Raw genomic sequence first — 15,196 nt, forward strand, 5'->3', positions numbered from 1 at the left:
ATTAGTGTAGAAGAGGTGTTTCTAGCAGCTTAGGCTGATAGAAAGTAGCTATAGCAGAGCAGCTTAGGCTGAACTAGGAGACATGCAAAGCTCCTACTATACCACTGGTGTCATATGCACAATATCATAAGAAAACACAATACACAGATATACTAAAAATAAAGGTACTTTATTTTTATGACAATATGCCAAAAGTATCTCAGTGAGTACCCTCAGTATGAGGATGCCAAATATACACAAGATATATGTACACAATACCAAAAATATGCAGTAATAGCAAAAGGAAGTAATGCAAGCAATGTAGAATTACAGTAGATTGCAATAGGAGCACATAGGTATAGGGGCAACACAAACCATATACTCCAAAAGTGGAATGCGAACCACGAATGGACCCCAAACCTATGTGAGCTTGTAGAGGGTCACTGGGGCTGTACGAAAACAGTGAGGGTTAGAAAAATAGCCCACCCCAAGACCCAGAAAAGTAGGTGTAAAGTGCACCTATATTCCCCAGAGAGCAAAGAAGTTGTGGTAGGGGAATTCTGCAAGGAAGACCAACACCAGCAATGCAACCAAAGTGGATTTCCGGACGAGAGTACCTGTGGAACAAGGGGACCAAGTCCAAGAGTCGCGACAAAGTCAAGTGTGGGCAGATGCCCAGGAAATGCCAGCTGAGGGTGCAAAGAAGCTGCCACCGGATGGTAGAAGCTGTGGATTCTGCAAGAACGAAGAGGGCTGGAAACTTCCCCTTTGGAGGATGGATGTCCCACGTCGTGTAGAAGCTTGCAGAAGTGTTCCCACGCAGAAAGACCGCAAACAAGCTTTGCTAGCTGCACGGGTCGCGGTTAGGGTTTTTGGATGCTGCTGCGGCCCAGGAGGGACCAGGATGTTGCCACTTAGATGAGGAGACAGAGGGGGCGCCCAGCAAGTCAGGGAGCCCTCACAGAAGCAGGCAGCACCCGCAGAAGTACCGGAACAGGCACTTGGAAGAGGAGTGAACCGGGGCTCACCCGAAGACACAAAAGGGAGTCCCACGACGCCGGAGGACAACTCAGGAGGTTGTACACTGCAGGGTAGAGTGTCGGGACCCAGGCTTGGCTGTGCACATGGGAAATCCTGGAAGAGTGCACAGGAGCCGGAGCAGCTGCAAATCACGTGGTAGCCAGCAATGCAGTCTAGCGTGGGGAGGCAAGGACTTACCTCCACCAAACTTGGACTGAAGAGTCACTGGACTGTGGGAGTCACTTGGACAGAGTTGCTGAGTTCCAGGGACCACGCTCGTCGTGCTGAGAGGGGACCCAGAGGACCAGTGATGCAGTCTTTTGTTGCCTGCGGTTGCAGGGGGAGGATTCCATCGTCCCACGGGAGATTTCTTCAGAGCTCCTGGTGCAAGAAGGAGGCATGCTATCCCCAGAGCATGCACCACCAGGAAACAGGCGAGAAAGCAGCAGGATCAGCGATACAAGGTTGCAGTAGTCGTCTTTGCTACCTTGTTGCGGTTTTGCAGCTGTCCTGAGCAGTCAGCGGTCGATCCTTTGGCAGAAGGCTCATAAGTGTGCCCTGTATGTGTTCCCTGTGTGATGACTAACTGTCTCACTGAGGCTCTGCTAACCAGAACCTCAGTGGTTATGCTCTCTCTTTACTTTCCAAATTGTCACTAACAGGCTAGTGACCAATTTCACCAATTCACATTGGCATACTGGAACACCCTTATAATTCCCTAGTATATGGTACTAAGGTACCCAGGGTATTGGGGTTCCAGGAGATCCCTATGGGCTGCAGCATTTCTTTTGCCACCCATAGGGAGCTCTGACAATTCTTACACAGGCCTGCCACTGCAGCCTGAGTGAAATAACGTCCACGTTATTTCACAGCCATTTACCACTGCACTTAAGTAACTTATAAGTCACCTATATATGTCTAACCTTTACCTGGTAAAGGTTGGGTGCTAAGTTACTTAGTGTGTGGGCACCCTTGCACTAGCCAAGGTGCCCCCACTTCGTTCAGGGCAAATTCCCTGAACTTTGTGAGTGTGGGGACACCATTTCACGCGTGCACTATACGTAGGTCACTACCTATGTATAGCGTCACAATGGTATCTCCGAACATGGCCATGTAACATGTCTAAGATCATGGAATTGTCACCCCAATGCCATTCTGGCATTGGGGAGACAATTCCATGATCCCCCGAGTCTCTAGCACAGACCCAGGTACTGCCAAACTACCTTTCCCGGGGTTTCACTGCAGGTGCTGCTGCTGCCAACCCCTCAGACAGGTTTCTGCCCTCCTGGGGTCCAGCCAGGCTTGGCCCAGGAGGGCAGAACAAAGGATTTCCTCAGAGAGAGGGTGTTACACCCTTTCCCTTTGGAAAAAGGTGTCTGGGCTTGGGAGGAGTAGCATCCCCCAGCCTCTGGAAATGCTTTGATGGGCACAGAAGGTGCCCATCTCTGCATAAGCCAGTCTACACCAGTTCAGGGATCCCCCAGCCCTGCTCTGGTGCGAAACTGGACAAAGGAAAGGGGAGTGACCACTCCCCTGACCTGCACCTCCCAGGGGAGGTGCCCAGAGCTCCTCCAGTGTGCTCCAGACCTCTGCCATCTTGGAAACAGAGGGGCTGCTGGCACACTGGACCGCTCTGAGTGGCCAGTGCCAGCAGGTGATGTCAGAGACTCCTTCTGATAGGCTCTTACCTGTGTTGTTAGCCTATCCTCCTTCCTAGGTAGCCAAACCTCCTTTTCTGGCTATTTAGGGTCTCTGCTTTGGGGAATTCTTCAGATACCGAATGCAAGAGCTCACCAGAGTTCCTCTGCATCTCCCTCTTCACCTTCTGCCAACGGATCGACCGCTGACTGATCAGGATGCCTCCAAAACCGCAACAAAATAGCCAGACGACTACTAGCAACCTTTGTATCGCTTCATCCTGCCGGCTTTCCTGACTGTTTCCAGGTGGTGCATGCGTTGGGGGTAGCCTGCCTCCTTCTTGCACCAGGAGCTCTGAAGAAATCTCCCGTGGGACGACGGAATCTTCCCCCTGCAACCGCAGGCAACAAAAGACTGCATCACCGGTCCTCTGGGTCCCCTCTCAGCACGACCAGCGTGGTCCCTAGAACTCAGCGACTCTGTCCAAGTGACTCCCACAGACCAGTGACTCTTCAGTCCACGTTTGGTGGAGGTAAGTCCTTGCCTTCCCCACGCTAGACTGCATTGCTGGGTATCGCGTGATTTGCAGCTGCTCCGGTTCCTGTGCACTCTTCCAGGATTTCCTATCTGCACAGCCAAGCCTGGGTCCCCGACACTCTAACCTGCAGTGCACAACCTTCTGAGTTGTCATCCGGCGTTGTGGGACTCCCTTTTGTTACTTCGCGTGGAATCCGGTTCACTCCTCTTCTAAGTGCCTGTTCTGGTACTTCTGCGGGTGCTGCCTGCTTCTTTGAGGGTTCTCTGACTTGCTGGGCGCCCCCTCTGTATCCTCGTCCAAGTGGCGACATCCTGGTCCCTCCTGGGCCACAGCAGCATCCAAAAACCATAACCGTGACCCTTGCAGCTAGCAAAGCTTGTTTGCAGTCTTTCTGCATGGGAACACCTTTGCAAGCTTCTTCACGACGCGTGACATCCATCCTCCAAAGGGGAAGTTCCTAGTCCTCTTCGTTCTTGCAAAACACCAAGCTTCTTCCATCTGGTGGCAGCTTCCTTGCACCCTCAGCAGGTATTTCCTGGGCTACTGCCCACTCTCAACACTGTTGCGACTCTTGGACTTGGGCCCCTTGTCTTACAGGTACTCAGGTCCAGAAATCCACTGTTGTTGCATTGCTGGTGTTGTTTTTCCTTGCAGAATCCCCCTATCACGACTTCTGTGCTCTCTGGGGGTTGTAGGTGCACTTTACACCTACCTTTCAGGGTCTTGGGGTGGGCTATTTTTCTAACCCTCACTGTTTTCTTACAGTCCCAGCGACCCTCTACAAGCTCACATAGGTTTGGGGTCCATTCGTGGTTCGCATTCCACTTTTGGAGTATATGGTTTGTGTTGCCCCTATACCTGTGTGCTCCTATTGCAATCTATTGTAACTTTACACTGCTTGCATTACTTTTCTTGCTATAACCTGCATAATTTTGGTTTGTGTACATATATCTTGTGTATATATCTTATCCTCATACTGAGGGTACTCACTGAGATACTTTTGGCATATTGTCATAAAAATAAAGTACCTTTATTTTTAGTATATCTGTGTATTGTGTTTTCTTATGATATTGTGCATATGACACCAGTGGTATAGTAGGAGCTTTACATGTCTCCTAGTTCAGCCTAAGATGCTTTGCCATAGCTACCTTCTATCAGCCTAAGCTGCTAGAAACACCTCTTTCACACTAATAAGGGATAACTGGACCTGGCACAAGGTGTATGTACCTCTGGTGCCCACTACAAGCCAGGCCAGCCTCCTACAGAGAGCATATTCACTTTAGCACTGGTCAGCAGTGTTAACTGCCCAGAGTCCTAAAGCCAACAAAAACAGGTCAGAAAAAATAGGATGGCGGCAAGAAGTTTGGGGTGACCCTCCAAAAATGGCCTGGTCCAACATCATTGTTGGCCAAAGTGCCTGTGGCACATCACTGATAATTAATGATGTCATACCACCAGATGCAGAAGCACTGGAGTGTGATGACTCTGTGATCATGTACTGTCGTACTGCCAGCTGTCTGGGTGTTACATCCCATGAGGTTCTCTGCATAGTATAGTTCACATGGTCTTGCATATCCACATAGCTAAATGTGAAATTAAAGACAGCAGACAATGAGTTAGTGATGGATGTATTTATTTCGGTGCACATATATAAATTAAAATTTGTGCATGAATGAAAATAAAAGTGGAGTGGACGGGTCAGTCATTGTGGATGAATTCATTAGAGTAGATGCCACACCAGTCCAAAGTCCAGATTACTCATCCTATTGGAAATGGAAAGTGGTTCAGGATGAGTCAACAGAGACAATGTGTGGCACACAAAGGATGACATTATGGAAGAGGTAACTTGCTGGAAGTGGTGGGTGTGAGAAAGTAGCCTCTTTCTAGCCTTGTTACCCCCACTTTTGGCCTGGTTGTGAGTATATGTCAGGGTGTTTTCACTGTCTCACTGGGATCCTGCTAGCCAGGGCCCAGTGCTCATAGTGAAAACCCTATGTTTTCAGTATGTTTGTTATGTGTCACTGGGACCCTGCTAGCCAGGACCCCAGTGCTCATAAGTTTGTGGCCTATATGTATGTGTTCCCTGTGTGTTGCCTAACTGTCTCACTGAGGCTCTGCTAACCAGAACCTCAGTGGTTATGCTCTCTCTTTACAAATTGTCACTAACAGGCTAGTGACCAATTTCACCAATTCACATTGGCATACTGGAACACCCTTATAATTCCCTAGTATATGGTACTGAGGTACCCAGGGTAGTGGGGTTCCAGGAGATCCCTATGGGCTGCAGCATTTATTTTGCCACCCATAGGGAGCTCTGACAATTCTTACACATGCCTGCCACTGCAGCCTGAGTGAAATAACGTCAACGTTATTTCACAGCCATTTACCACTGCACTTAAGTAATTTATAAGTCACCTATATGTCTAACCTTTACCTGGTAAAGGTTGGGTGCTAAGTTACTTAGTGTGTGGGCACCCTGGCACTAGCCAAGGTGCCCCCACATCGTTCAGGGCAAATTCCCCGGACTTTGTGAGTGCGGGGACACCATTACAAGCGTGAACTATACATAGGTCACTACCTATGTATAGCGTCACAATGGTAACTCCGAACATGGCCATGTAACATGTCTAAGATCATGGAATTGTCACCGCAATGCCATTCTGGGATTGGGGAGACAATTCCATGATCCCCTGAGTCTCTAGCACAGACCAGGGTACTGCCAAACTACCTTTCCCGGGGTTTCACTGCAGCTGCTGCTGCTGCCAACCCCTCAGACAGGTTTCTGCCCTCCTGGGGTCCAGGCAGCCCTGGCCCAGGAAGGCAGAACAAAGGATTTCCTCTGAGAGTGGGTGTAACACCCTCTCCCTTTGGAAATAGGTGTGATGGCTGGGGAGGAGTAGCCTCCCCCAGACTCTGGAAATGCATTGATGGGCACAGGTGGTGCCCATCTCTGCATAAGGCAGTCTACACCGGTTCAGGGATCCCCCAGCCCTGCTCTGGTGCGAAACTGGACAAAGGAAAGGGGAGTGATGACTCCCCTGACCTTCACCTCCCAGGGGAGGTGCCCAGAGCTCCTCCAGTGTGCTCCAGACCTCTGCCATCTTGGAAACAAAGGTGCTGATGGCACACTGGACTGCTCTGAGTGGCCAGTGCCAGCAGGTGACGTCAGAGACTCCTTCTGATAGGCTCTTACCTGTGTTGCTAGCCTAGCCTCCTTCCTAGGTAGCCAAACCTCCTTTTCTGGCTATTTAGGGTCTCTGCTTTGGGGAATTCTTTAGATAACGAATGCAAGAGCTCATCAGAGTTCCAGTGCATCTCTCTCTTTACCTTCTGCCAAAGGATCGACCGCTGACTGCTCAGGACGCCTGCAAAACCGCAACAAAGTAGCAAAGACGACTACTGCAACCTTGTATCGCTGATCCTGCTGCTTTCTCGCCTGTTTCCTGGTGGTGCATGCTCTGGGGGAAGCCTGCCTCCTTCTTGCACCACGAGCTCTGAAGAAATCTCCTGTGGGACGACGGAATCTTCCCCCTGCAACCACAGGCAACAAAAGACTGCATCACCAGTCCTCTGGGTCCCCTCTCAGCACGACGAGCATGGTCCCTGGAACTCAGCAACTCTGTCCAAGTGACTCCCACAGTCCAGTGACTCTTCAGTCCAAGTTTGGTGGAGATAAGTCCTTGACTCCCCACGCTAGACTGCATTGCTGGGTACCGCTTGATTTGCAGCTGCTCCAGCTGCTGTGCACTCTTCCAGGATTTCCTTCGTGCACAGCCAAGCCTGGGTCCCCGGCACTCTAACCTGCAGTGCACAGCCTCCTGAGTTGTCCTCCGGCGTCGTGGGACTCCCTTTGGTGTCTTCGGGTGAGCTCTGGTTCACTCCTCTTCCAAGTGCCTGTTCCGGTACTTCTGCGGGTGCTGCCTGCTTCGGTGAGGGCTCCCTGACTTGCTGTGCACCCCCTCTGTCTCCTCATTCAAGTGGCGACATCCTGGTCCCTCCTGGGCCACAGTAGCATCCAAAAACCCTAACTGCGACCCTTGCAGCTAGCAAGGTTTGTTTGCGGTCTTTCTGCGTGGGAACACCTCTGCAAGCTTCTACACGACGTGGGACATCCATCCTCTAAAGTGCGAGGTTTCTAGCCCTCTTCGTTCTTGCAGAATCCACAGCTTCTACCATCCGGTTGCAGCTTCTTTGCACCCTCAGCTGGCATTTTGGGGCATCTGCCCACTCTCGGCTTTGCCGCGACTCTTGGACTTGGTCCCCTTGTTCCACAGGTACTCTCGTCTGGAAATCCACTTTGGTTGCATTGCTGGTGTTGGTCTTCCTTGCAGAATTCCCCTATCATGACTTTTGTGCTCTCTGGGGAATATAGGTGCACTTTACACCTACTTTTCTGGGTCTTGGAGTGGGCTATTTTTCTAACCCTCACTGTTTTCTTACAGCCCCAGCGACCCTCTACAAGTTCACATAGGTTTGGGGTCCATTTGTGGTTCGCATTCCACTTTTGGAGTATATGGTTTATGTTGCCCCTATACCTATGTGCTCCTATTGCAATCCACTGTAATTCTACATTGCTTGCATTACTTCCTTTTGCTATTACTGCATATTTTTGGTATTGTGTACATATATCTTGTGTATATTTGGCATCCTCATACTGAGGGTACTCACTGAGATACTTTTGGCATATTGTCATAAAAATAAAGTACCTTTATTTTTAGTATATCTGTGTATTGTGTTTTCTTATGATATTGTGCATATGACACCAGTGGTATAGTAGGAGCTTTGCATGTCTCCTAGTTCAGCCTAAGCTGCTCTGCTATAGCTACCTTCTATCAGCCTAAGCTGCTAGAAACACCTCTTCTACACTAATAAGGGATAACTGGACCTGGTACAGAGTGTAAGTACCCCTTGGTACCCACTACAAACCAGGCCAGCCTCCTACAGTGGGTGTCTTGTCATCCGCACCATCTACATTCTTTGCTGGATGTCCCTGTTTGTGAGGGGGGATTACCTGCTGCAGAGACAGGGGTGTCTGAGGCTGGTTGTGCCTCTGGCAGTGGCTCCCTTCCTGTGTGTGCCACAGATGTACTTGACTGTGATGTAGCCACACAGAAAGGGGTAGATGGTGAGATGAAAGCCCTGCTCAGGGTGGTGTTGACTTACCTCAGCACCCCTATAGGTGTCCCCATGTTGTCGTTGTGGGCATCCATTTTGTCCATTATAAAAGTCTGCAGCTGCTTTATGTCCCGGAGTTCAGTCAACACCTGGCCCATCATGCCTTGGGATTCCTGATAGACCCCCAAGACGTGACTGATGGTGTCCTGGCAGACAGCAGCCCCAGTTGCCTCACTACACAGGCCCACAGCATCCCTCCCAATCACCCTACCCCTACGAGCATGCACCGTTGGCACAGGGTGCCATCTTCAACTGGGTCCTGGACCCTCCGTGTCAGCAGTGTCAAGGTGCACCTCAAGAACCAGGACTGGAGGCACAAGATGGTGGAAACTTTGCTAGGTCCACAGGTTGGGGGGGTGCATTGTTGCCTTGGATGCTGATGTAACATGGCTGGGAGGTGACATTGTGGCAACATGGAGTCTCAATATTGCCGCCTGGATGATTCAGGACTGTCCTCCACATCCCGAAGTCCAGGAGTGTCATCATCACTGAGGGCTTCCTCTAGGGGGAGTAGTGGGAGTCTGTTGGGTGGCCTCCAGGTGTCCAGTGGCAGCTTCACCTGTTGATGAAGGAAGTACATTGTTACTGGATGAAGTGTGACATCTACCTCCAAAGGTTTTGTGTTACAGTAAGCAGAGACATTGGCCATTAGTAAGTTGCAGGTTAGCCTTTTGTACTATGTTACTATGGTATTGGAGTATTTGACATGACATGTGCAGAGCTTGCCTAGATTATTAGACTCAAGCAGCTCATGAAATGTGCAGTTGCGCTTGGGAAGATGGGCTTGAAATGACATCTTATCAACAGCAAAGCCAAAACAGTGTAGATGCAACAGGTGCCTTTGACCATTAGGAGGCCTAGTTGAGTGAGATACAGGCAAACACAGAACTTTGTTGTATATGTAACTGCAGTTATCATGTGTGCAGTGCTGTGTCAATGTGTTTGCTGTCGCTACCTGTAGGAAAGTACCATCTTGCCTGGCATGTTACCCCCATTTTTACTGTATGTATGTTTGTTTTTGCCTGTGTCACTGAGATCCTGCTAGCCAGGACCCAGTGCTCATAAAGTATGCCCTGTATGTGTTCCCTGTGTGGTGCCTAACTGTATCACTAAGGCTCTGCTAACCAGAACTTCAGTGTTTATGCTCTCTCTGCTTTTAAAATTGTCCCTGCAGGCTAGTGACTATTTTTAACAATTCTGATTGGCACACTGGAATACCCTTATAATTCCCTAGTATATGGTACCTAGGTACCCAGGGCATTGGGGTTCCAGGAGATCCCTATGGGCTGCAGCATTTCTTCTGCCACCCATAGGGAGCTCTGACAATTCTTACACAGGACTGCCACTGCGTGAAATAGCGTCCACGTCATTTCACAGCCATTTTACACTGCACTTAAGTAACTTATAAGTCACCTATATGTCTAACCTTCACTTAGTGAAGGTTAGGTGCAAAGTTACTTAGTGTGTGGGCACCCTGGCACTAGCCAAGGTGCCCCCACATTGTTCAGGGCAAATTCCCCGGACTTTGTGAGTGCGGGGACACCATTACACGCGTGCACTACATATAAGTCAACACCTAAATGTAGCGTCACAATGGTAACTCCGAACATGGCCATGTAACATGTCTAGGATCATGGAAATGTCACCCCAATACCATTCTGGTATTGGGGGGACAATTCCATGCATCGCCGGGTCTCCAGCATAGAGCCCGGGTGCTGCAAAACTAACTTTCCGGGGTCTCCTCTGCAGCTACCGCTGCTGCCAACCCCTGAGACAGGTTTCTGCCCCCTGGGCCTGGGCAGCCTGGTCCCAGGAAGGCAGAACAAAGGATTTCCTCTGAGAGAGGGTGTTACACCCTCTACCTTTGGAAATAGGTGTGAAGGGCCTGAGAGGAGTAGCCTCTCCTGGCCTCTGGAAATGCTTTGAAGGGCACAGATGGTGCCCTCCTTGCATAAGCCAGTCTACACTGGTTCAGGGATCCCCGAGCCCTGCTCTGGCGCAAAACTGGACAAAGGAAAGAGGAGTGACCACTCCCCTAACCAGCACCTCCCTGGGGAGGTGCCCAGAGCTCCTCCTGTGTGTCCCAGACCTCTGCCATCTTGGATGCAGAGGTGTGAGGGCACAATGGACAGCTCTGAGTGGCCAGTGCCAGCAGGTGACGTCAGAGACCCCTCCTGATAGGTGCTTACCTTTCTCTGTAGCCAATCCTCCTCTGAGGGCTATTTAGGGTCTCTCCTGTGGGTATCTCACCAGATAACGAATGCAAGAGCTCACCAGAGTTCCTCTGCACTTCCCTCTTCGACTTCTGCCAAGGATCGACCGCTGACTGCTCCAGGACGCCTGCATAACTGCAACAAAGTAGCAAGAAAACTACCAGCAACATTGTAGAGCCTCATCCTGCCGGCTTTCTCGACTGTTTCCTGGTGGTGCACACTCCCGGTCCTCTGGGTCCCCTCTCATCCTGACGAGCGTGGTCCCTGGAACACAGGAGCTGGGTCCAAGTTTCTTCAACAGTCCAGTGGCCCTTCTGTCCAAATTTGGCGGAGGAAAGTCCTTGCCTCCCCACGCCAGACAGTAATCCTGTGTACTGCGTGAACTGCAGCTGCTCGGGCTTCTGTGCACTTTTGCAAGACTTCCTTTGTGCACAGCCTAGCCCAGGTCCCCAGCAACCCGTCCTGCATTGCCCAACTGGGGTACCTTGGACACCCCTAGTGTTTTCTTACACTCCCAGCGACCCTCTACACACTACACTAAGCCTGGGGTCCATTTGTGGTTCGCATTCCACTTTTGGAGTATATGGTTTGTTTTGCCCCTAGGCCTACTTTCTCCTATTGCATTCTATTGTGTTCTACAGTGTTTGCACTACTTTCTTTCCTAACTGTTTACTTACCTGATTTGGTTTGTGTGTGTATATTTTGTGTATATTACTTACCTCCTAAGGGAGTATATCCTCTGAGATACTTTTGGCGTATTGTCACTAAAATAAAGTACCTTTATTTTTAGTAACTCTGAGTATTGTGTTTTCTTATGATATAGTGCTAAGTGATATAAGTGGCATAGAAGGAGATTTTCATGTCCCCTAGTTCAGCCTAAGCTGCTCTGCTATAGCTACCTCTATCAGCTTAAGCCGCTAGAACACTTCTAATATACTAATAAGGGATAACTGGACCTGCCACAAGGTGTAAGTACCACTAGGTACCCACTATAAGCCAGGCCAGCCTCCTAGACTACCAATCTGGTGATACAACTCAAGGCCTTAGTAACGCTCGGGCTCATATTTATACTTTTTTAGCGCCGCATTTGCGTCACTTTTTGACGCAAAAGCAATGCAAACGTTCCAAATATAATTATATTTTGTAAGTTTGCGCTGCTTTTGTGTAAACAAATTATGCAAATGCGGCGCTAAAAAATATAAATATGGGCATCATTGTACACACTTGGTAAGGTATCATTCCTGTCCTCAATAGTTTAATGCTGGGTAGTAGGTCAATATGGAGCTTGGTAGACAGACACATCTCTGAGTTGAGCATGATCTGTATATTGCTCAGTCACAGGTGAGTTCACTTCAATTGAGAGTTATCAAACATGGGTATTTGGACATGTGAACATGGGCTGGTGTTTGGAGTTACAGACACAAGGTCTACTGGGAGTCGGAGTCGCGTCACTCCCTCTACTTCCCAAACCACACAAATGGTATGCTCCCAGGTGAGTACTCTTCAATTGAGAGTTAATAAACAGGTGTATTTGAAAAAGTTGACACTGGGCTGGTGGCTGGAGTTACAGACACAAGGCCTCCTGGGAGCTGTAGTCAGGTCACACCCTATACTACACACACTATACAAATGGTATCCTCCCAGGTGAGGACACTTCAATTGAGAGCTAAAAACAGGGGGATTTTGGTAAGTGAACACTCGTCTGCTGGTTGGAGTTACAGACACAAGGCCTCTTGGGAGTTGCAGTCATGACACTCCCTCTACTTCCCACACTACAAAAATGGTATCCTCCCAGGTGAGTACAGTTCGATTGAGAGTGAGTTAAAAAACAAGGGCAATTGGACAAGTGAATAATGGACTGGTGGTTGAAGTTACAGACACAAAGCCTTCTGGGAGTTGCAGTCAGGTCACTCCCTCCACTACACACACCATAGAAATGGTATCCTCCCAAGTGAGTACTCTTCAATTGAGAATTAATAAACAGGGGTATTTGAACACGAGAACACTGGACTGGTGGTTAGAGTCACACACACAAGTCACATTTTGGTTATTAAATAACTGTAGGCAGGCTGCTTTTAGGTTTGAGCATACATTTATGTTTTGTGACATACCATGTGTCCTGGGATGTTTTTTGATATTGTGAGACTTACAGATACCATTTTGACGTATGGCATGTGATGGGCCTTGGTAGCTGTGATGTTGGGTCCAACAATACACAATGACAATGTTACATCTCAGACACTCTGAGTATGGAATGTTGGTGAACTACTAGGACAAGACAGTAGCAAAAGGTGAGCTGTGAGCATGCAGGACATTGCATTTTTGGACAGGTTTTGTGCTGTAACTTACCAGACTCCTCTTCCCCAGGTATTTCTGTCAAGCCCTCAGGATGCAGAATGGCCAATACTTTCTCCTCCCAGGAAATGCGACATAATAAGGCACTGGAAGGCCATCACCAGTCTTGTTGGCTTCCATCTGTTGCCTGCGGGCCAAGGAATGCCCTTGCCCCTGAGGTTGTTCCTCCCCTTCCTAATGTCTTGCTTTGTGCGCAGGGTAGTGCTTACAGCATTCACTCTGTCAACAATCCTTTGCCACAGTTCAATTTTCCTACTGAGAGGAGTGTGTTGGACTTGGGCTCTAAAACATTGTTGCTGTACTCTTATGATTTCCTCCATCATGACTCTCAACTCATCTTCTGAAAAAACAGGGAGTTTTGGTACATGACATGATGGACAAGGAACTTAATTAACAGGGGAAGTGAATAGGGAGTGTGAGAAAGGGCCTCTTTTTGCTTGGGTTGCACCCCACTTTTTGCCTGGAAGGTAATTTGGTTTCAAAATTTTAAGTGCCCTGGGCCCCTGCTAAACAGGTTCCCTGGGCCAGATCTCTTTCCCCCAAACTGCCCCACATATTGGAACTTCAGCCTCCCTTGCAAGTCCCTAGTAAATGGTATCCCTGGTACCTAGGGCAAGGGTATGGAAGACGGCCCCCGGAGCTGCAGCACCAACTGTGCCACTCTGAGAGGCCCACACCAGCCTCATGCAGACTGCCATTGCAAGTGCATGACAAGGTGTACAGTTGCTACGGCAACTGTGTGTTTGTAATTGGCTCTGCGGTTGGCGGCGGTGCTGACGGGGATGGGGGTTGGATGCCTACATAGCAGACCATCTCGCCACTGTCGATCTGCCTTTTTTGCTTGGCGGGCAGTGGTTCTGCCTGTATACATCATAATACAGCGTGCTACGTACCGCCGGTGCAGCAGTCTTTTTGGGACTGCCAACATGGCGGTCTGGTGGTCCGTCCGCCAAATGCGTAATTGGGACCAAACAATTAACGGTAGGCGGGTTTCATTTCTAAACAAAATTGTTAATTAGTTACCATACTCTGAAAAAATCAAAACAATTGCTGAGGTAGGGCTGCAAGCATGGCACTTACTCAGCAGTCTCTTCAGTCTTCAGAGCACCCATTGCAGTTAAACTCCAATATCAATTTCAGGAACAAGTGTTGAATCTACAGAATAATCTATCAAATATCTATCGCTTGAGTAGTCATATGATGTGGCCAGAAGGATCTCTAGAAACAACATTCCAGGCACACTTCTGGGAATATTTGTGATTCTTAAAAGGTAGTAAATCTGCACCCGCACATGGACATAAATCTACATGTGCAGTTTTACTACTTTTTGCATTCATTTTGTCCCAGGTCTTTAAAATATAAAGCAAACAAAATGGGAGAAGTATGGTTTAAAATGAACACTAATCTAGTGACAATATACCATACCTTCTAAGCAATTTCTAAAGCTCATATTTGATTCAGAGTTGTAAGGAGGTGTGTCGTAAAGTCGCCACTTCATGAGTTCCTTCACATCATTTGTGGTAGGCAAATGTGGTGCATTCACTCCAGGTTCTCGAAAGAGACGAGGTATCTCACATTCATTTTCATCTTCAATACAGAAGGAGTAAACGTCTGAATCACTGCAAGCAACCTGGAAGAGAGTAAGAGCATGTACATTGTTACACAACCAGCTTACTCCCAGGTGTGGTGTGCTCAGTGTGGTGGTCTGAGGGAGAAAAGGCTCCACCACCAGAAATTCAGGGGCTTATTTACAATATTTTGGTGTAGGTCAGCGCTGTAAGGCTTCTTGCAACACTGACCTGCATTAAAAAAAAAGGGCAGGAACCCAATGTATCTATGAGACACAGCACATTCCTGTCCTCTTCCACTGTGCTGGCGCACAATTGGATGCCATGCGCCAACGCAGACACCCTTGCATCATGGTGCAAGGGTGTCTGCATTGTAGGAATGACTTTTTGTGCTGGAAAGAACACCTTTCTGCACAAAAACAATCCCCTGAGGTATATTCCCCTATATATGTGTGCTGCAGGATGCAGGACACTTAGAAAGAGCAGCAAACAAGGAGAAATAAAGATATTTCTACTTGTTACGCCTGCTCTGTGGAGGCGTAGGCTTTTGACACTTTCACAGGTTTACAAGTCTTTGTAAATCTGAGAATGCATCTAAATCCATGGGTGTTGCATGGGAAAATCCACCACAACTTACTCCATATCTACAAGGGTCATCAAAAGCCACTCAAGTTGCTTTGCATGGCCTTGTAGATATAGACCTGCATCCT

The 15,196-nt window shown here is 48.7% G+C and overlaps 1 protein-coding gene across 1 annotated transcript in view; it reads right to left on the reverse strand.

Moving 5' to 3' along the window:
• Positions 1-4,800: 4,800 nt before the first annotated feature.
• The window catches only part of LOC138249665 (tyrosinase-like), a 28,034-nt gene continuing 17,638 nt past the window's right edge, over positions 4,801-15,196 (reverse strand). Inside the window, exons 2-3 of the mRNA XM_069203624.1 lie at positions 14,344-14,548; positions 4,801-8,909 (exon numbers count right to left, since the gene is read on the reverse strand). Of these exons, the coding sequence (XP_069059725.1) occupies positions 8,836-8,909; positions 14,344-14,548 (279 nt within the window). The 3' untranslated portion in view covers positions 4,801-8,835. The remainder of the gene's footprint in view (positions 8,910-14,343; positions 14,549-15,196) is intronic.

The sequence above is a fragment of the Pleurodeles waltl genome, chromosome 8 (assembly GCF_031143425.1).
Source record: "Pleurodeles waltl isolate 20211129_DDA chromosome 8, aPleWal1.hap1.20221129, whole genome shotgun sequence".
Lineage (NCBI taxonomy): Eukaryota > Metazoa > Chordata > Amphibia > Caudata > Salamandridae > Pleurodeles > Pleurodeles waltl.